Source organism: Phalacrocorax aristotelis, chromosome 20 (assembly GCF_949628215.1).
Source record: "Phalacrocorax aristotelis chromosome 20, bGulAri2.1, whole genome shotgun sequence".
Classification (NCBI taxonomy): domain Eukaryota; kingdom Metazoa; phylum Chordata; class Aves; order Suliformes; family Phalacrocoracidae; genus Phalacrocorax; species Phalacrocorax aristotelis.
In genome coordinates this window covers 5,920,744-5,941,559 of record NC_134295.1, presented here as the reverse complement: position 1 = coordinate 5,941,559, position 20,816 = coordinate 5,920,744, and the positions used below count along the sequence as shown (strand labels likewise).

The window sequence follows — 20,816 nt, the reverse complement described above, 5'->3', positions numbered from 1 at the left end:
CACATCCCAGCGGACACTCCACCATTTGCACTGAGCAGGTTGCCATGGGTCGAAGCGGGCCGTGGACTCACTTGGCTCTGCCCAGGAGAGGAAGGCAAGCCAGACAGGAACAGGCAGATTCAGAGGTGAGCTTCAGGAAAGCTTTTTATTCACAAACAAGTAATCATCATCAGGAGCAGAAAGATACATCTGCCGTATGGCAAGAGTGACTGTTCAGTCAGCAGGAACGCAGAGTGTTTGCACAGAAGACTCAGGGTCGCAGTAGGGAACCAGAGCACCATGTGGTAAGTCCCTTTCTGAGGGACCTCAAATGCCCCTGAACTAGAGCAACGTACAGGCAAAGGACCCCGTTAAGTCCTTACTTGCTCCCTCAAGCACCAGTCCAGGCGACTCTGCTACACAGAGATATTACCACGGCCAGGGACTCGCAAACCGGGAACCAAGCCTCATCTCCTGAACGTCAGGTTTGATGAGCTATTGCTCCCCACCAACTGCACAGGAAAGTTAGAAAACTCTCCTCCTAACTTACTACTTCAACTAGGTGTTGCCCAAAGCCTACCATGAGTGCTTGGAGATCCCAGATATTGCAGAGCCATCCCAAACGCACAACTTAGATAACGACAGGGTCATGCACAGTTCAGCGGAGAAGAGCTTGTTCCTGCAGGTTCAAAGCACCTGCTGCCTTCGGGCAGTTTAGTTCTACCACAAGCAATCAGCTGGTCAGAAAGCACCTTCTGTAAGTGACAGTCTTTCCAGCCTTGATTTTCCTCTAGGACCATCTAGCTCAGCCAACAGAAATAGGGTTCTTGTGGCAGGAGGCCTCACTGGGACTCCCTCCAGGACACACAACCACCTCCCTGGCTTCACAGTGATGTTTAATCCCTGCTTTGACCCAATATTCACATTTAAAAGAAATAAAAGGCTTTCTTGCCACGTTCATCCGAAGCAGAAAACGTCAACCCCCAGAGGCAGAGTTCTCCTTAGCTGCTGCTGTCCGTGAGGTCATGTCACAACTGCGGTGCTGCAGCTCCACTGCTTCTCCACACCCATACAAGCACCCCACGTGCTCAGGAATGCCCTCCTACGGGTCAGGAATCCCCAGCCTCTGCTTCAGCATCAAGTACTGCAAGAGAAAAACCCAAGCGTTACTGATTAAATCCCAGAGACCTACAAGTAGAAAAGCAACCACCCTTGCAGATCAGCCAGCAGAATCATTGCACTGGGCCAGAGGACGCACAAGTCTCACCTTTCAAGCACTGCAAATAGCAGCTCGCTAAGCTAGTGGGTGCCTAGGGTGCACCGCTGCATCGTACAGACAGGATAGTCACCCATGTAGCAATGTCCCTGGAGCAGGCCAGGAGCAAAGCTTGTAACCAGATCTAAACAGCTCCTCTTTTCCTTCATCATTCCTTTCCTCCACCCCCCACCCGCCCCAAGAAAAAGGGAAAAAAAATAAAAGGGCACTGCCATCATCCACCCCAATCCTTGGGTAACTGAACCGTCACCGTTCAACCCCAGTCCCACCACAGATGGCACCGCTCTGGCGGTGGTCCGGCAGGCATAGCCGGACAGGCGCTGGTCCGACCCACTGGTTTGGACGAGGCAGGGTCAGGCCCTTACATTTTTACGGCTGACAATAGCTTGTTGCAACCACAGCGACTCCATGACCAAGTGATTTCTGTAGGACTTGAGACCAGACTGAGTTCGAGGAAGCTTCTTTATGTCCTCCAGTGGAATTTCTGCAAAGAAACAGAATAACCTATTATTAGAAGAAAGATGCAGATTACACCTACTGTCCCTCCTGCACCGAGTTGTTTTAAACTCTCCAGGATATTCTCAAGGTTTTGGTTCTCCAAGGACATGCTGTGCCCCTGACGCTCACCACCAGGTTGTTCATACTACGCAGGAGAGCGCACAGCCCTGGGCCACGCCACACGCCAGCTCCTGTCTCTTACCCAGGCAGGCTTCAAGGGACTCTGCCTCCAGGAGAGCTCTGTCCCGTGCAGAGGGTACGCTGCTGCTGTTCTGCCAATCCCCGCTCTCTGCTGGGGCCCTGTGCCCCTTTTCAGCGCACTTATCGGCATCAGCCCCAAGATTTGGGGCGCTCACTACATCACCTTCACCCACGGCGCTCAGTTCTTTCTCGCCTTGCAGCTGGGCTGTGGGTTTCACATTGCTGCAGCCCCAGTCCCGTTCTGGTTCAGAAGCGTCCAGCTCCTCCTGTGGTTTTTCTGCACTGGCCTTGTCGCTCGGTACAGCCTCCCGTGGGCCTGAACGCTTCCCTTGCGTTGCCTTCTAAAGGGGCAACATGTGAGAGATTAAACACATGTAGAAGAAAATACAAAGATCTGAAAAGCAGCTCTGCTGTGGGCCAGAGGCTCTGTCCCAGCCAGAGATCTGCTGTTAGCAGAGCTCCTACCACAATGCCAACGTGCTCTGGTTTGAGCCAAACTTTCTAAAGGGATCTTTCTCCAGAAGCAGCAGAAACATCAGAGAGTGGTGCTCAGCTGCTGCAGGAGCCAGTTGAACCGTTCAGGATGACTGGTCGGGGGGGTGCCTAAGAGCGAGACCCGCAGAGGAGTCACCTGTGCCGGCTGGGCGTTGGACTTGAGGCTGAGCTTCATCCCGAGAAAGAAATCCTCAGCTGGGGACTGAGGGGCACAAGTCAGGGAGAACCTGACAGGCCTTGGCTACATAATTATCAGTTGTAATTTGGCAAAATTGCAGGTTCCTGGGACTGTGCTGCGTAAGTATCGTCTGCCCAGTTCGCTGGGCCGCACCGCCTGCTGTGCCCCCGCACCCCCGCCTTGGATGGGGCCACAGAAGCCCCCGCCCGTCCCGACACACCGACCTCGGGGACAAACACGGGCCGTGGCAGGACCCATCCCCTCCACTCGAGCTGGCTCAGGTCTCCCTCGATCTCCCGCACCACCTCCTCGTACTCCATCCGCAGGCTCTGAAAACGCTTCCGCAGCAGGTAACCCCTGACGCAGGCCTGTGGGCATGGGGCAGAGGGGCTGCTGGAGCCAGCGGGAGCACCCCTCTGCCCCCCCAGAGCTCCCGCCCCGCCACCCCAAAGCCCCCCGCGGTCCCCCAGACCCCTCCCAGCCGCCCCCAAGCACCCTGCCCAGGCACCCCAGGGGACCCGGTCTGGAAAACAAGGAGCAAACGCGTCCCACGTGTGGAAACAAGGCAGGTTTTAATAAGGCAGCGCCGTCCCGAGCGGGGCCCCCGCCACCCCCCACGGGAGCCCCCCATCCAACTGTGCACCCCCAAAGGCCCTCCCAGCTGTGCAGCCCCCTCCCTTCTCCGTGATAGCCCCGTCTAGCCGTGTCCACCCCACAGGTCCCCTCCCAGGCGTGTCTCCCCACGGGACCACCGCCCCCCATGTTCCCCCACGGGTGTCCTCCCCCAACGGGGACACCCCCCTCCCAGCTGGGCCCCACCGCGTCCTCCCACGGCCTCCCGCCTATTCGGGGACCCCCTGTCCCGGCCGGGCCCCCACCTGTAGGCGGGTCACGGCGTTGAGCAGCCGCCGCCATCCCTCCTCCTCCTCCTCCTCCTCCGCCCACGGCCCCGGGGCCGCCGCCGCCGCCATCCCCCCGCGCCGGCAACCGCGGCGCCGCCTGATGGCGTCATCCGGCCGCGACGGCGCCACCGCCCCTCATGCGGGTCCCCCAAAATGGCGCCGGGGGCGGGGGGGCGCTCGCGTGTGTGTCTCGGACTCGCAGGGCCCCACCGGCCCCCGCTGTCCCCACGTTGCGTGACCGGCGTGGCCTCCATCGCTCCATCGGCCCTTCCGCGGGGGGGGGGGGGGGGGGGGGGGGGTAGGGGGGTGGTGACCCCAGTGTGGGGCTCCCGTGGGCTCTCCCGGTAGCGGCCGCCCCCCCCAGCCAGGCCAGGCGTGGGGTCAGGCCGCCGCGTCCTCGGGGTCGGGGCTCTCTGCCAGGTGCAGCTTCTGTCTGAGAGTGGGTCAAGGCAAAGCACCGTCCCCCTGCCACCATCACTACCGCCACCGCCATCGCCCCTGTCCCGCGCCCGGCCCAGGATACATGGAGCCACTGAGCTCCTCCAGCTGCGGGAGGGAAAGGCAGAGGCTGAGGCGCCGGTGGGAAGGCCGGGACCGGCGGGGATCCCGGTCACAGCAGCGGGGCCCGGCCGGGGTGAGGGGGGCCGGCACTCACGTGTGCCAGCAGCTGGTCCAGGTTCCTGTCGGCCGCCGCCTTCTTCTGCTCCTCAGGGAGCTCCTCCACGCAGACATCGAGGCCGAAGTGGAGCCGCGCCAGCTTCTCCTGCATCTCCCGCACGTGTTCCAGCTGCTCGAAGGAGCACTCCTTCCCTGCGCCCACGGGCAGGAGCCGTCACGGCCCACCAGCCCCGGCCCCCCAGGTCCCCCCGACCCCGCAGCCCCTCACCAAAGGCCTGCAGCTTTCCTGAGTGGAAGTCGCTGAGGAGGCTGAGCAGCCCCCCCTCCATCTCGCAGACGTCGGAGACGTCGGTGAGGAAGCTGTGCTGCAGCGGGGCTCCCCGTGCCGCCCCCGTGCCACCCGCCCGCGCCCGCTCCTTGCTCGTCCTGCACAGGGAACAGAGAGGCTGGCGTCGCCCAGCCCCCGCACCGGAGGGGCTGCGGGGTGGGGGGGGGGCTGGCCGTCACCTCCGCGCTGGCACTGACCGCCTGAGCCGGGCGCGCTGCCTGGGCGAGGGCAGGGTGGGCAGCGGCAGCGCAAAGGATGTGCTCTTGCTGGGGGGCAGGGGCCGCGGGGCAGCGGTGGGCGCCGGCTGGGCCAGGCAGGCCTTGGGACTCCGCTTCTTCCTCCGGTCCTCCATCCTGAAGGGCGTGGGGACACCGGAGCCACGGGGCGGGGACCCTGCGCGGGACGGACACAGCTCTTGGCGGCTCCTTCCCTGCACGGGCCTTCTCGTCCCCAGAGAAGACGGGTCTGCCCTGAGCCGGCGGGGACTGGGGTCCCTCCAGGGAGCAGCACCGGGGCGGTGCCCGCCCCTCCTGCCTCCGCTTGCGGTGCAGCGGTGGGGCCCCGAGACCCTCAGCACCGCAGCAAGCCGGCCACGGCCACGGGTGCGCCGCAGCTCTGCGGCAGCGGGAGGGCTGAAGCCGGGAGCTTGGACCCCCCTCCCCGAGTGCCGGCAGCCGGGCTCAGGCTGTGCTGTCCCGGCGTCTGCGCTGGAGCATCGCGGCGTGGAGCAAAGCCGGGGCCTGAGCGGCGGCTGGGAGCTGCAGGCCTGACCTTGGCTTTCAGAGTCTTCCCCAGCACTGCAGAAAAGAGGATTTGGGCCACGAGCGCCCCGGGGCCGAGCGAGCCCGGCTGCCCTTGGTGAGAGCTGGGCAGAGACCACGGGGGGTCCCGTCACCCCCGAGGCACCAGCCCAGAACTCCGGGGCGCTTCGTGGCGGTGGGATGGGGCTGCAGGAGCCCCTTTGTCCGCGGCCTCCGGCCGCCCTCCCCGAGCGCCGCAGCCGTGCTGGGGGGACTGACCTGCGGCAGAGCCCTGGTCCGGCCTGCGGTGCCGACCCAGCCGCGACCCGGAGCCCGCCGGACACCCGTCTCTGCAGCCCCGGGGCTGGGATTTGCATTTAAAGGGAAAGGGAACTTCCTCCAGCGTGTCCGCGGGGCGGTGGCACCGCCGGACACCGGCATCAGCTTCGCGCGGGCCTGGGGGAGAGGGCAGGATCCGGCCCGCGGTCCGGCGCGGCCGGAGCAGGTGCAGCAGCCCCGTTGGGACAGCGAGAGCCTGGCGTGGGCGGCGGGATCCGTCCCCGTGTGCCTTGCCCAGGGGCACCCCGGCAGACCCGGGGGTCACCGCCTGGCACCCCCCTCCGACGCCCCAGGCTGCCGGGGTTTACCCCGAGTCCCCTCGGACTCGTGTGATCACCGCAGCCGCTTCTGCAGGACCGAGCCTCCAGCCCCCCCGCGGGGCTGGATTAAAGGCAGGTCCTGTCCTCCCAGCAGAACGGAACATGGCTTCTTATTTAAATCCTTGCAGGACTTTAAGCCAAGCTTAAGACTTTTTGGAGCCGATGCAGACACCAAGGACCGGCCAGTCTGGGGTTCAGTACCACCAGTGCCAGGACCCCCAGGGCAGGGGGTCTGACCTGGCTCGTGGGGAGGCAGAGAGACAGGCGAGGTGCCCTGTGCTGGGGGTCTCAGGGACAGACTCACCCAGCCTCCCCCCAGCTGGGATGTCCCCTCACTGTCGCAGCAGAAGGGCCCTGCCAGGCTCCCCAGCCCCCTGGGAAGGCAGGGCCGGGGCCCCTGGGGAGCCAGGGAAGCCGCGCCCAGCAGAGGCTGATGTGGCCTCCCCACTCCCATGCCAGTGCCCCAAATCTTCACTCCCAAACATGACCCAATGAATGAGAAACAGCAGAGGCAGCAGCGGCGAGGTTGGGTGCATTTCTGTTGGATATGAAGATACATACAAAGCCCCCACAAAGGTTATCTGTACCCTAACAGGGAAAAGAAAAAAGAAGGCAGGAGAGGGTGAGTTGGTGAGTTTCTAAGAGGTTTTTCTTTTACTGAAAGAGCAGGAAGATGAGTCCAGAGGCTGGCGGCAGCCCTCACTCAGCCCAGCTGCTGGGAACGGGGTGCTCCCACCAGGCCTGAGCTACATTCACCTGCTCACAGGCTCCTGCCGGCTCCTTCCTCAGGGAAACACATCCCTGCTCTGGCAGAAGCAACACGGACAGCGAGGGGCTGGAAGACAAAGCCACGCTCAGCTCCGGGGAACACATCCCAGTGGATGTTCAAGACCGTGGCTCTGCAGAGCCTTGTTAGACCCCGTCTCTGCTGCAGCCAGCCACGTTCGTTAGACCTGAACTCGCTGGGGTCCCCATGGAGGGAAGGGGGACACGGAGGCACCTCCCCATGGGCTGCTCCCCCCGGCAGCGAGGCAGGTCCTTTGCGAGGGCATGGTACAACCGTGAAGATGCAAGAGCAGCTGCGTTGCTGGAAGAGAAACCAAAGCTGTTCCGCTGAACACATCCACTGCGAGGAATGGCTCTGGCCAGCTCGCTTCAGCTTCAAGCAAAAGGAAGGCAATGCTGAAAATAAAGTCTGTTGTAGAGAGGAGCTGCAGCAAGGAGGTTTCCAAGCAAGCAGAGGTCTCCCAAAAGCATAGCAAAAAGAGAGTCTTGAGAAACCGAGGAGAAATCCTGCAAGCCATGTGCCAGCAGGTCCCACGTCTGTCCGTACACACCCTCCCAGCACAACAGGGTCCTTCGGGTGAGCGCTTCACCCTGGGGGCAGAGGCCACAGGGACCCTCCCAGGCACAGCAGCACTTGGGAGATGCTCTTTTGAGGAAGCAGAGAAGGAAAGGAGAAAGGGGGAGCGGTGATAGCACCGGCAGGGCCAGACTGGCAGGCCCGAGGGGTCCAACGCTGCAGAAGGGACCAGCCTGCAGCACGGTCCTCGTGCTGGTCCCGATGATTCAGCTGAAGCAGCAGGTCATGGAGCAGAGACAGGTTTTATCCTCCTGGAGCCCCAGCTCTGTGGATGTCTCTGAGACCACCACCTTGGCCCGAGCGATGGGCCGGGGGAGGTCCTGACGTGGGGGCAGAGGAGCTCAGGCAGAACCTCCCTGCCCCCTTGCACAACTGATCACACGCACTTGTGCAAAACACTTGGGAATTAGACCTTTGGATTAACTGTTTAATACACTTGTGCACATGTGCGTATAGCAAAGAGGCAACTGTGAATCATAAGGCTATCGAGACATTGGCAGGGTCTGGGAAGAGCAGCACCCCAACGGGAGGGCTTGCATGAACTGGGCACCCCCCCATTTCTCTGCTTCTTTTTGTCCCCGTTCAATACACGAAACCCACCCAGAGGAGGGGAAACGGCCTCTTTCGCCCTCGTTTGCTCAGCTCGCACATGAGAGAGCTGCCAGCCAGGGCACGAGAAAACAAGAGCAAGTCCTGGAGCTTCCTCCTGCCTGAGACAGAGGAGGGAGGGAGAATCCAGCACCAGGAAACGCTTCGGTTCTCCCCTGCTCAGCTCATTTGCTTTCACTCGATGAGAGAGTCGCTGTGAAGGTGGAGGCGGCGACGCATCCAGCTGTCCCAGCGCCGCGTGCCGGGGCAGATCCACGCACCTGCTTTCCTGAGCTGCGCTAGATTTTAGGGGAGTCGCAGCCTGCCAATGACAAGGTCTTTTAGTGAAAGGGGCGATCAGTCAATTCTCCATATATTAGTTATTCACGTACACGCAGGGAGGTGGGTCGTTCTAGTTTTCATGTATATCCATATATAAAGTGTACGTTGCCCTGCACATATTTTATATCATATATATATCATATATATATATAAAATTTTAAAAACCCTCCAAAAACCTAAGCTAGGAAATTTCAAATCCCCAGGAGGGCTGTCCTCTTGCGCCTGTCTGAAGACCAGGAGAGGGGCATCAGATCGAGTCTACGGAAACATTCGCGTTACCCTCCCTCGCCCTACCTCTGCCTACCGCCGGCGGGCTCAGTCAGCGCCCTGAGTGCCTTCCTCAGTCCCACTCTGCCCCAAGGCTCCCATGCTCAGTTCTCCCAGGCTCTCCGCAGGATCCGTGCTGTGCGTCGGCTTTCCCGAGTAAAGGCCATCCTCGGCCAGGCGCTGCTCTGCCGGAGCACCTCCCGCCACCGCCTCGGAGCCGTCCCGAGATGGGTCCTTCAAAGGCTCCAACAGGTCCGTGTCTGCCCGGGGCGCGTGGGCACACAGGTCCTGCACCTTCTTATTGAGGTCGTTGCGCTCCGTTTGCAGGGCTCGGCACAGTTTCTCCAAGCGCTGGATTTTCACCTGAAGCCCCTCTAATTCTTTGTCCCGTAGGGTTTTCTGCAAACAGAGAGGAAGTTCAGACTCTACCACGCTGGGGACAGAGGCAGAAAGGGAGCAAGACGAAACCTCAGATGGAATTTCAAAGGGAAAATACTCATGGCCAAGTGAACGTTTGGCATTCAAAGGACCTGTGCTATCGTCACCGCTTCTGCCTTCCTCTGCGCCCCCCACCCCAGGGCCAAGGGCTGCTGAGACTGCCTGACTTCTTCCACGCACCTCAGCACTAACCATCACTTCTGTCACGTGAGGGAGGACTCCTGCCACCACATTCAGGGAGAGAAATCAAGCTGAAGGGAAAAACACAACCCCCTCCCAGTACGCCTGCAACGAGAGGAGCTGTCCTGCTACCCCTCAGCTCCAGCCCAACATCACACAACACATCACCACTCTGCTCCAGCTGCCCGCCTCCGCACAGGAGGACAGGCAGAGCCTCCTCACCTCTTCAGCCATTTCCAGGAGAGCCTTGTTGCTGCTCTCCCAGCGAGAGCGGTACATAGTGGTCTCTTTCTCCAGCTTCTTGATTTTCTTAGTCATCTACAGAATCACGGTGACAAAAATGGAACAAATAAGCCACAGGCAGAGCGCTGCAGTCAGTTACATCTCACGTGTCCTCAGGCAGGCACCCACTATCCCGGCACGGACAGCAAGGTTCTGCTGTCCTGGGAAACGTCCCCTTGTGTCACTGCAGTCAGGTTCACCAGTGGGAAACACTGACCAGCTACCAGCAAACCACGAGGCAGGGGTAGCGCTGCTTGTTCTGACACAGGTGGGACGCAGCAAGGACAGTATCAATCTTGGACGAGCAGCCAGCTCACGGCTGACTTTAGCACCAGCAAAACTAAACAAAACGAGAGCTGCGGCTCTTCCAGCTCGGAGAAGCATCGAGGAGACACAGGCAGGCAGTGCCTCCAGCCCACGCAAGCTCTGCTGGGCAGTAAAAATGCTACCCACCTTCTCCATCTCCTGTTTAAATGTTGTGAACACTTCACTGCTTTTGGAAAGGGTGTTCTGGAATTCTTCAAACTTCTCTGTGTAGAGAGCCAGCTGCAGGGAGAGACAGGGTTACAGCTCCTCACTGCTCCCCACGGCCCCTCCTGACAGCCTTCCCCGGGAGAGGGGAGACAACCAGCTCAGCTCTTGGCTGACATCTTGTGACTGGACTTCACGACAAACGAACTGGCAGCTGCTCTGCCACGAGCAGGTACTGGGAAATGTGGAAAAATTCTTTCCAAGGGAAACATCCTCAGATACGTTCTGCAAACATCTCCTGTGCCTGGCAGGAGGTGCTTGCTGGGTCTGATTCAGCCGGGTGTGATCACACGACTGCTCCCAGCACTGGGAGATGCGCTGGTAAAACCAAGGCCCCTTTCGCCCAGAAGGCAGAACTGCTGAAGGAAGTCTTGGCTCACACCATGCTGACACAGGAGCACCCACACCAAACCCAGGAGCAATCCTGCCCCTGTGTTTTCCAGATTAAGGAACTTCGGGTTGTTCCCTGCTTAGGGAGGAAGGAAAAAAAACCCAAACAAATAACCAGGCTGAGCACACAGGCTGGGTAACTCACCTGCTGCTTGAGATGGGTCTCCTGCTGCTTCATCAGCTCACACATCCTCTGTGATTCCACAGCTTCCTTCAGCAACTAGGGAAGAGCAAAAGCAGTTACCTGGCTGCAGCCAGGGAAGGCTCTTGACATGCCCCTGCATGGCTGGTGCTTTGCCTGGAGACAGGAGCAGGCTGGGAGAAACACAAAGAGCAGAGCAGGGCTCCAGCCTCGCTCCTGAAGCCGCCGGGGAAGCGGTCACTGCCGGACAGGCAGGAGGCCTGGGATGGCCTGATCCGATCTGGGCTCCGTGCTCAGGGATCCAACAAGCCTCCACAGAGGGACAAGGCAAAAAGCAAAGTGCTCACAACCATTAGAGAACTGCTCTAAGACTTACAAAGTCCTTCTCCCGCTGGTGTCTCTCCTCTGCCTCCTTCAGCATTTCCTGAGCCTGCTGGAGCTTGGCATCCACCAGCTGCTGCTGCAGGTCCTTGTGTTTGAACACCTTGTCAATGTGCTGCCAAGAGAACACCACCAGTCACTGACATCCTCAGCCCGGTCCTTGCTGCCCCAGCAGCAACCCCAAGGGAAGATCCCAGAGGCCCTTCTCCCGTCCAGCAGCAGAAACACACCTCACGGGGTGGAACGGATGCACCAAAGCATCCCCACAGCAGGTCTCCCACCCTGACCCACCTCCTCCCGCAGCTCGTACTGCTCGATGAGCTTCTTCAGCCGCTCCGCCAGCTCCATGTTCTCCTGGCGCAGCTTGGAGTTCTTCTCGTTGTGCTGCTCCATCTGGAGCTGGATGTCGTTCAGCGTCACCTGGAAGTGGGATGTCACCTCCTTCCGCTTCTCCTCTTCCTCCCGCGCACGCTGGACACCCTCCTCCTGCGTGAGGGCAGCAGAGACAGCAGGGACATGTCATCCTCTGTGCTGGGCAGGGGAGCAAACCCTCCCAGCCTCCCACTATTATTTACATCCATCAGGAAGGGGCTTTAGGACACAGCCTGCCAGCCCCCTTCCTCAGCCTGCTTTGGGCATTTCCCCTCCCCTTCTCCAGTGAACACACCCTGAAATAACGCTTGGGCATGGTGGGTTGTGATGGCTTAATGGTAAAATTAAAGCACCGCCCTGGACAACAGGCTGTGGGCAATCACCAGTAAAGGTAAGTTTGCCAAAATGGCTCACAGCCCCACAGCGAGCGATCCAAGTGCTTGGGATGAAGCAGCTCCTGGAACAGCGCCCGGGAGACGCTTGCCTTGAGGGTGCGGTTGTGTCTCTGGAGCTCGCGGCACAGGCTCTCCAGCTTGCTGCGGGCCAGGATGGCCTTGCTGTGCTCGCTCTGCAGGTGGTCCTTCTCTTGCACCAGCTGCGCCTGCTTCTTCTGCAAGATCTTCATCTGTTTCTGGGAGTTACGGTGCTCTTCCAGCTAGGACGGGGGAGAAAAGGGCACAGATGTAGCAAAACGGACCAGGGCAATATGCTGTGCCCCTGTGAGGGGACACAGGGATGAAAACAGTGCTCTCTGTGCTCCCAGAGGAGGACGAGAACTTCATAGTGGCACAAAAGATGCCACTTTTGAGGAGAGCAGGACTGATGCAGAGCCCAAGGCCCTCTGGGCAGGGCCCTTCTCCTTCCTGAGAAGATTAGCCAGAAATACTCCTGTCCATGCTTACACTTCTGCAAATGACAACACCTGGCTGGACCAAGCAATATCTGTCCTCTGATATTTAGATATCCAGCATTGTAGAGATCCCAGGACACACACTGCTGAGCTACAGGTGTGTTCCTGGATTGTTCCTCTCAACATCACAAAAAATAATAAGAAATCTACAGCCATATTCTGCCTCGCCAAGCAGCTCCCGTGCTCACAGCTGCAGTGTCCTCCGCCAGCCCCAGAGCCTGGGTTGAAGAAAGAAGCACTCACCAGCTCAGCGTATTTCTTGCACAGTGCTGCTAGTTTCTCCTCTGGCGTGCTCAGGGTGTTGAGTGTCTGCATCAGCAAAGTGATTTCTTTGCCTGCAATGAGACACGGGATTATAAATAAATAAATAAATAAACGAAATCAAACCACTTACACAGAGTTCTGGCTCATACGGGCAAAGACAGGAGAGACAAACCAGGTCTCTCAGCCACGCTTGTCCTGGGCCAGAGCCACATTTCCAGCACCTTCTCAGGGCTCTGCCCCACAGATTTCACTGCATACAGTGGGTGAGCAACTGAAGCAGCTGGGGAGGGACCTGGTTTTCAGAGTGGGAAACCACCACCAGGCTGGGTAGAGAGTGTTGTGTCCAGCAGAAGGGAATCCACAGAATTCGGAGGCTGCAGCAGCACCCAGGAGCTGCCAGTGCCTTTGCAGTACTCAGCACATCTCCTCACATACCACAAAACACAATTCTGTGAAGTTCCCAAACACAACACGAACGCCAGGCACTTATTTCACGGAGGGCAATTAGCGCAGTACAAAATCAATGCCTGCACCCAAGTTCTCAGGCCGGCAGCACAACTAGAGCAGGGAACGTCTTACCTAGGCCCTTGGCTTTCTTCTTTTCCTGAGCCTTCTTCTGATCCCGCTCCCCACACTCCTCGACGGGTCGAAACTCTTCGGTCCCCTTCGTGCTTTCCTTCTCCCCGTTCATCTCAGGGCCACCCGACTCCTGGTCACCGTTCCTCGGGGACTCACTACGACACTTCTCGGCTTCTTCTGGCTCCGCAGGCTCACTCTGCCCACCGTCCTCGCCTGGACCCTCCTGGCTGGCATCCACACAGTATGTGTTCAATATGTCCTCAAGCTGCCTGCTTAGCTCTTCAGAGACGTCACGCACGGCAGGCCGGGAGGACTTGGTGTCCTCCTGTGCAAGAGGAGCTGTGGGAGACGGGAACACAAAAGCGTGAGACTTCCCCCACACCGTCTATTCTCTGGTCTCTATAAACACACGGCAAAGGGAAGGTTTCCCGAGCACCCCACTGCACCAGGGCTGGCTAAACTTCCAGCAACATAAGCTGCTTTGTTCTGCCTGCGTCTCCAGCCAGCTGCCCTGACAATGGAGGTGCATTCCTAACAGCCTCTCTTTTGATCACGAGAGCATGACCAAGCCCCTGACATCTGTCAAGAGCAAAAATTACCCACCCTCCCCACCATCCTTTAACGAAAGCAGGTTGTGTGTGAGCTTTCCCTCATAGGAACTGCCTGATAACATCCCCAGAGAAAGGCTTTTTTACATCACAATAGATTTTTAAACCTAAGTTAGCCTCTCTCCTCACATATAAGAGCAGCTGTACTGTCTCGGATCAAATATATCTTCTCGCCAACAGCAGACGCTTGAGGAAAGAGCAGGCAGCGCATCCTTCAGCATGCTGCTTTGCTTCCAAAGTGCCTCCAAATGAGAGACTTGCCGCAGTTGGTTATTAAACCAACTCTACTCGCTGCGGGTTTCCTACATCCCACATTTACCAGGCACCAGAACACACGGCCAGGTTAATTTTAACCAAGCACCTACTTGATCAGACCTGGTTTTCATCTTCCAGAGAGTTATTTTTATGAAGCGCCAGTAACAGGGCAGGTCACTCAACATAACGCTGCCCCATGGAAAGTTATCTGACATTTTCTGAATGGGACTCTTAAGGTCTAAGCAATGACAAAGAACCCATCATTTTCAGGTGAGGATCAGCTCCACGCTTTCGTCAGGAAGCGGTACCTACTTCAGAACTGTACACGTGCAGAAGTAGGAAGAAACCAGGATTTTCTGCCCCAGAAATCACAGCTGCTCTTACACAAGCCAAAAGAGCTGGATACAGTGGCCCACACTTACAGAGAAAGCACCAGCCTGACTCTTTCCAGGCTCAAAACCCACCCTCACGCGTTTCCTGCGCCGCACTGCTCGGGCTGTCAGCATCGTCACCAGCCGTGGGCAGGGAGCGGCTCACCCCAGGCCCCGGGGACTCCCCACCTTCCAGGGGTGCTGCGGCCTCCGGTGAGTCGCCCTCCTCCAGCACCAGGCTGCTGCTCGTTTTGGAAGAGCCGGCAGGCCGCGGGGCCACTTTGGTCTCCCCGCCTTGGTTCTTCATTGTGACTTTTCTCCCCGCTCAGTCTCCACAAACCCTAGAGAAAGAGAAACAGCAACTACGCTTAATTTTAAGTAACAGTCTGAGGGATTTTAGGAGTCATCGACCTGGACTGGGAAGGAACTTGTTCTCAGCAGAGGCTGCCACCTGCAGCTCTGCGCTGAGGAAAGCATTGCTTTGTTTTCAGTTTGCACCTCACTGCAAGGGCCTCCATACCTGGAAGGATGTTCACAGTATGTGGAAAAAGGACTGGCCACTTGGGAGGAATATAGGAACGTTGTCAGGGCATGCAGAGATGCAATGAGGAAGGCCAAGGCCTACTTGGAACTAAATCTGGCGAGGGGTGTCAAGGATAACAAGAAGGGCTTCTTTAAATAGATCAGCAGTTAAAGGAAGACTGGGGAAACTGTGGGCCCGCTGCTGAACAAGGTGGGTGCCCTGGTGACGCAGGATGCAGAGAGGCGGAGTTACTGAATGCCGCCTTTGCTTTGGTCTTTGCTGCTAAGACTGGCCCTCAGGCACGCCAGCCCCCAGAGGAGAGAGAAAATCTGGAGAAAGGAGGACTTCCCCTTGGTTGAGGAGGATTGGGTCAGAGATCATTTAGGCAAACTGGATCCTCACAAATCCATGGGCCCCATGGGGCGCACCCGCGAGTGCTGAGGGAGCTGGCGGGTGCTGTTGCTAAGCCACTTTCCATCATCTCTGAAAGGTCATGGAGGACATGAGAGGTGCCTGAGGGCTGGACGGAGACCAGTGTCACTCCAGTCTTCAAAAAGGGCAAGAAGGACGACCCGGGAAACTCTTGGCCAGTCAGCCTCACCTCCATCCCTGGAAAGGTGATGGAATAGTTTATCCTGGAGGCCATCTCCAGGCATGTACAGGAAAAGAGGGTTATCAGAAGTAGTCAGCATGGATTCACCAAGGGAATATCATGCCTGACCAACCTGAGAGCCTTCTACATGGTGTGACTGGCCAGGCTGATGAAGGGAGGGCAGCAGATGTTGGTGACCTTGACTTCAGCAAGGCTTTTGAAACTGTCTGCCATAACATCCTCACAGACAAGCTAAGGAAGTGTGGGCTGGATGAGAGGACAGTGAGGTGGATAGAGAACTGGCTGAAGGGCAGAGCTCAGGGGGTCGTGATCAATGGGGCAGAGTCTGGCTGGAGGCCTGTCACTAGTGGTGTTCCCCAGGGGTCTGGGCTGGGTCCAGTCCTGTTTGATATACTCACCAGTGGCCTGTATGAAGGGACAGAGCATCCCTTCAGCAAGTTCGCTGACGATACCAGCTGGGAGGACCGGCTGATGCACCAGAGGGCTGTGCTGCCATCCCACAAGAGCTGCCAGGCTGGAGAGCTGGGCCCAGGGGAACCTCATGGAATTCAACAAGAGCCAGTACAGGGTCCTGCCCCTGGGGAGGAACAGCCCCCCGCACCAGCACAGGCTGGGGGGGACCTGCTGGAGAGCGGCTCTGCTGAGAGGCCCTGGGGGTGCTGGGGGGCAGCGAGGTGACCCTGAGCCAGCACCGGGCCCTTGGGGCCAAGGAGGCCAGCGGTGCCCTGGGGTGCATGGAAAGGAGTGTGGCCAGCAGGGCGAGGGAGGTTCTCCTCCCCCGCTGCTCTGCCCCAGTGAGGCCACATCTGGGGGGCTGCGTCCAGTTCTGGGCCCCCCAGTTCCAGACTGACAGGGAACTGCTGGAGAGAGTCCAGCGGAGAGCTACAGAGATGATCAGGGGCTGGAGCATCTCCCTTGTGAGGAAAGGCTGAGAGACCTGAATTTGTTCAGCCTGGAGAAGACTGAGGAGGGATCTTATCAATGCTTATCAATATGAAAATCAATATTTATATCAAAATATATCTGAAGGGCGGGTGTCAGGGGGATGGGGCCGGGCTCTTTTCAGTGGTGCCCAACGCCGGGCCAAGGGGCAACGGGCACAAGCTGGAACACGGGAAGTTCCACCTGAACATGAGGACAAACCCCTTCCCTGTGCGGGTGCCAGAGCAGGGGCACAGGCTGCCCAGAGAGGCTGTGGGGTCCCTTCCCTGGAGACATTCACACCCCGCCTGGACGCAGTCCTGTGCCCCCTGCTCTGGGTGAGCCTGCTCCAGCAGGGGGGTTGGTCAAGGTAATCTCCAGAGGTCCCTTCCAACTCCTACCAGCCTCTGATCCTGTATCAGGACAACATCTCTTCCAGCAGCTCCTCCTAGAGCAAGGCAGCATCTCCCAGCTCAGACAGTACGCAGTTTTCCCAATCTGCTGGGCGCAGCGTCTCAGCCCTGCTTGTCCTTCCCCTTCTCCCCCACTGTGTTTGACTCCTGGATTTCAAAACGGGGAGCGGTCGGTGCACGCTGACAGAGAAACCCCCTCCCTGCGCAGGCGACCCAGAGATCAGAGCCTCAACAGCAGCAAGGTCAACGCCCGCTAAAACCACACACCCGGCCGAGGAAAGCCCGTGGCTCCCCGGCAGAGCCGGTGCTCAGCGCTGAAAAGATTAACCAGCGTCGCCATGAGTCAACGTGAACAGCCCGAGCCCAAATCCCGGCTCCCTTCTCCCTCCACAGGGTACGTGTGTTCTCAGCCTTCCCACCCGCACCCTCTGCTCTAGTTATGACGCTAATTACGGAGCAGAGGCAGCCGACGCTCCTAGTCTAGAGGGAAGGGATCGTTCCACGAGAAGCGGAGAACAGCTTTTCTTGCCATTTTGCGGCAGTTACACAGAGGCCTCGGTTCTTCCTCAGAGGACAACCCAGGACAGGGCTCACGAAGGAAAAATGCAAGAGAAAATTAGCAGCGGCAGGAGCCAAGTGCGCGTGTCATCCGCCCACGTGCGGGCTGGAGGCCGTGCCCCCTCCCACGGCGGGCCTGGCAGCACCCGCTTCACGCCGCACACATGCCCCAGAGCCTCGGGCACTCTTTTTCCTTTGCTGCTGCTGCTGCAAGTAGCGCAACTGCCGGGAGCTTCCAGAGGCCCCGGCGGGTGATAACCTGCTCCGCAGCACCCCGGGCCCCCCACCCCGGGCTCCCCCTGCACCCCCCAGGGTCCCCCCGCACCCCGCCCCGGGCAAGAGGCGACACCTCTGGCTCTGCCTGTGCCGTCGCCCCCTCCCGGCCCCCCCCCGCAGCACCCCTCCCCCCCGTGGCTCCCCCAGCCCCACACACCGACACCCCTGACCCGGCCACCCCGCCCATCCCCCCGCCCCCCCCACCCCTTAACATTTTCTCCCCATCCCTAATTAACAGCGACCCCCGGGCACCCCCGCGCTCCCGTCAGCGCCCCTGCCCCCGGTAATGCCTCTGCCTTCCCACCCATGACGTTAAAAGCAGCCCCCTCCCCCAGCACTGTAGTGACATCATGTACGCACCCCCGTGGCGTCAGCTCCAGCGATCTGACGCAGGTCTCCCCCTCTCTCCTCAGCCAATCAGCGCGCAGGACCCGGCGGCACCCCGGTACATCGGAAGGGAGGGCGGAGCGGCCCCCTCCCCTGCGGCGCGGTCTCGCCCCGGTGCCTCGTCCCGGTGCCGGTGCCTCGTCCCGCTCCGGCTGCCTGCCGCAACCCGCCCGCCTCCCGCCACCCTCCGCGCTGAGGAGAGCGGCTCCGGCCCGGGCCTCACCGCGGCCGCGCAGTACGCATGCGCCCCGCCGCCTCGCCGTCCAATCAGCAACGGGGCGCCGCGGGGCCTGCCGGGAGAGATCGGGGAGAAGCGGCAGCCACGGCGGGAGGGACGCGGCGCGGACTACGGCTCCCGGCATGCACCGCGACGGGGACTACAGCTCCCGGCATGCACTGCGCAGAGCCCGCCCCGGGGACTACAGCTCCCGGCATGCCCCGCGCGGTCCCGCCGGCTGCCAGAAGGGCGGGATGGCGCCCAGAGAGACCCGGGCCGGCGGGAGGCCTGTGAGAGCCTTGGGAGGCTCAGCGAGGCCAAGTGCAGGGCCCTGCACACGGGTCAGGGCAATCCCAAGCACAAACACAGGCTGGGCAGAGAATGGATTGAGAGCAGCTCTGAGGAGCATGACTTGGGGGCAGTGGTTGATGAGAAGCTCAACACGAGCTGACAATGTGTGCTTGCAGCCCAGAAGCCAGCTGTATCCTGGGCTGCATCCCCAGCAGCGTGGGCAGCAGGGCGACGGAGGGGATTCTCCCCCTCTGCTCTGCTCTTGTGAGACCCCCCTGCAGTGCCGTGTCCAGCCCTGGGGCCCCCACGATAGGAAGGACATGGACCTGTTGGAGCGAGTCCAGAGGAGGCCATGAAGACGATCCAAGGACTGGAGCACCTCTTCTATGAGGACAGGCTGAGAGCTGGGGTTGTTCAGCCTGGAGAAGAGAAGGCTGCAGGGGCACCTTAGAGCAGCCTTCCAGTACCTGAAGGGGGACTCTAGGAAGCATGGGGGCAACCTCTTTAGCAAGGCCTGTTGTGACAGGACATGGGGTGATAGTTTTAGAGTAAAGGAGGTAGATTTAGACTGGATATAAGGAAGACATTTTTTACAGTGAGGGTGGTGAAGTGCTGGCACAGGGTTGCCCAGAGAGGTTGTGGATGCCCCATCCCTAGAGACATCCAAGGTCAGGCTGGACAGGGCTCTGAGCAACCTGATCTAGTTGAAGGCGTCCCAGCTCACTGTGGGGGGGTTGGCCTGGATGGCCTCTAAGGTCCCTTCCCACCTAAACCATTCTGTGATTTTATGACTGTGGCTCCCCTGAGGCATCAGAGCACCCTCCCACCAACCCTGCAGGAATGAAAGCCACAGCCGAGCCTCCCACCTTCACCAGGGACGGGAAGCTGTTCCAGCCACTCCATTCGCTTCATCTGTTACCTCAAACATTACATAAATATTCCTCTTGGATGAAATGGAAATACTGCAGGAATGAGTAGTAGCTAAGAAAGGATCACAGTTAGGAGTGGAAACTAACACCTGAGAATTTTAGAATATTCAAGGTAGTAAATAATGCTTAGGCCAGATAAGAGGGTATCAGCACCACATGCCTCGTTAACAAGCACCTCCTCAAAAGAATACAAATCAGAACTCCAAGGACTGACAGCGGAGACATCCTGCTACAAAGGTTGTGAAGATCAGGGAAGGGCACAGATCAGCCAGCAGTGAGAAAAGGGAACATCTGGCCCCAAAAGGCACTGAAAAACTGGGCAATTGCCAAAACACAGTAACTGGGGGAAAGGTAATTCCCACAAGGGAGATGTAGCCTGTAGGAGGCTGAGGGGAGACCTTATCGCTCTCTACAACTGCCTGAGAGGAGGCTGTAGCAAGGTGGGGTTGGTCTCTTCTCCAAGTAACCAGCAAGAGGGCAAGAGAAAATGGCCTCAAGCTTTGTCAGGGGAGGTTTAGACTGGGTATTAGGGAAAATGTCTCTCCTGAAAGAGCAGTCAGGCATTGGAACAGGCTGCCCAGAGAGGTGGGGAGCCACCATCCCTGGTGGGGTTCAAAAAAAAAAAAACACCATGTAGATGTTTAGGAGGCCTGGGGGCGTTGGGTTGGCAGTTGGACGTGATGAGCCTGGAGGTCTTTTCCCACCTTAATGATTCTATGGTCGTGACCACCAGCTCAACTGAGACACAAAAGGACTACCACCACCTCCCTGCTTGTTGTGAGCATGGCTAGTGAATTAAAATCACACTGTAGCTTTAAAATTAAGCTGAAAAGATACAGACCAGTGGAAGAAGAGAATGCTCTGTCAGGTCAACGATTAGGTATGAGATGGGCATGGTGTGTGAGCTATCATGTGTAAGTGGCAAAGTGAACTCCAGTAGGGGTGCTGGATTTGCGGAAGCATTCCACCTTGCACCCAGCCCAGAATAAATCAACGTCTCCTCTCTGAACATACCTTGTGTGTTTTGGGAGTTATTTTAAGTTGCAGGTAACACACCAACCCCAGGGAAGGCCAGCACTTTCATCCAGAGAGTTCTGCCACAGCCACACCTCAGTCAACTGCACAGATGTCATTTATTCATTTTCACAATAAAGGACTCAAACCCGAGCGCTGGCCAGCACGTGAACGGCACCGGGCCTCGCTTCTCACCCCCCAAATGCCTCTGCGCCCACCACAGACAGGGGCACGGGGCTCACACCCACTGGCCAGCTCTCCCCCGTGCCCCAGAAGTGTTTTTGTTCTCTGCAGCCCCGTGCATTCGCTTTTGTTGAATGAAATCTTGGCTAAGGAACTCATAGCTGGTAGAGGAGTTTAAGACAGGTCTATGTTCGCTTATACAGTACGTGAGTAAACAGAGGAAAAGAAGCAGGACAACCAGTGAGTTGGGGCCGTCGTTTCCAGGTGTGCCTGCCTCACAGTGCTCTATTTACATAAATTACAGAAATTTCATATATATTTTACTCTGAAGCCCAATTAGACAAATACCTACCT

General features: G+C 58.6%; 3 protein-coding genes across 7 annotated transcripts; all 3 read right to left on the bottom strand.

Moving 5' to 3' along the window:
• Nucleotides 1-126: 126 nt before the first annotated feature.
• Nucleotides 127-3,735, bottom strand: IQCC (IQ motif containing C). The gene is made up of 5 exons (XM_075115086.1): nt 3,506-3,735; nt 2,852-2,995; nt 1,956-2,295; nt 1,621-1,739; nt 127-1,123 (listed from the first exon to the last, which is right to left on the bottom strand). The coding sequence occupies exons 1-5, from the start codon at nt 3,596-3,598 to the stop codon at nt 1,082-1,084; spliced, it is 738 nt and encodes a 245-aa protein (XP_074971187.1). The 5' UTR covers nt 3,599-3,735; the 3' UTR covers nt 127-1,081.
• Nucleotides 3,736-3,789: 54 nt separating this feature from the next.
• CCDC28B (coiled-coil domain containing 28B) lies at nt 3,790-5,644 on the bottom strand. Of its 2 annotated transcripts, XM_075115081.1 has the most exons (6): nt 5,495-5,644; nt 4,673-5,272; nt 4,416-4,573; nt 4,185-4,339; nt 4,053-4,075; nt 3,790-3,962 (listed from the first exon to the last, which is right to left on the bottom strand). In XM_075115081.1, exons 1-6 carry the CDS (start codon nt 5,590-5,592, stop codon nt 3,911-3,913), a joined length of 1,086 nt encoding a protein of 361 aa, XP_074971182.1. In that variant the 5' UTR covers nt 5,593-5,644; the 3' UTR covers nt 3,790-3,910. The 2 variants fall into 2 exon arrangements, with proteins under 2 accessions (XP_074971182.1, XP_074971183.1); XM_075115082.1 differs by lacking the exon at nt 5,495-5,644 and having other exon boundaries at nt 4,673-5,039.
• Nucleotides 5,645-7,650: 2,006 nt separating this feature from the next.
• On the bottom strand, nt 7,651-17,982 carry TXLNA (taxilin alpha). 4 transcript variants are annotated; one of them, XM_075115072.1, is made up of 12 exons: nt 17,802-17,982; nt 14,231-14,478; nt 12,904-13,242; nt 12,304-12,395; nt 11,635-11,805; nt 11,070-11,264; nt 10,774-10,893; nt 10,401-10,475; nt 9,788-9,880; nt 9,275-9,370; nt 8,462-8,833; nt 7,651-8,147 (listed from the first exon to the last, which is right to left on the bottom strand). In XM_075115072.1, the coding sequence occupies exons 2-11, from the start codon at nt 14,442-14,444 to the stop codon at nt 8,483-8,485; spliced, it is 1,746 nt and encodes a 581-aa protein (XP_074971173.1). In that variant the 5' UTR covers nt 14,445-14,478; nt 17,802-17,982; the 3' UTR covers nt 7,651-8,147; nt 8,462-8,482. The 4 variants fall into 4 exon arrangements, with proteins under 4 accessions (XP_074971173.1, XP_074971174.1, XP_074971175.1 ...); XM_075115073.1 differs by having other exon boundaries at nt 8,472-8,833; nt 17,802-17,933; XM_075115074.1 differs by having other exon boundaries at nt 7,651-8,833; nt 14,327-14,478; nt 17,802-17,933.
• Between the last annotated feature and the right edge of the window lie 2,834 nt (nt 17,983-20,816).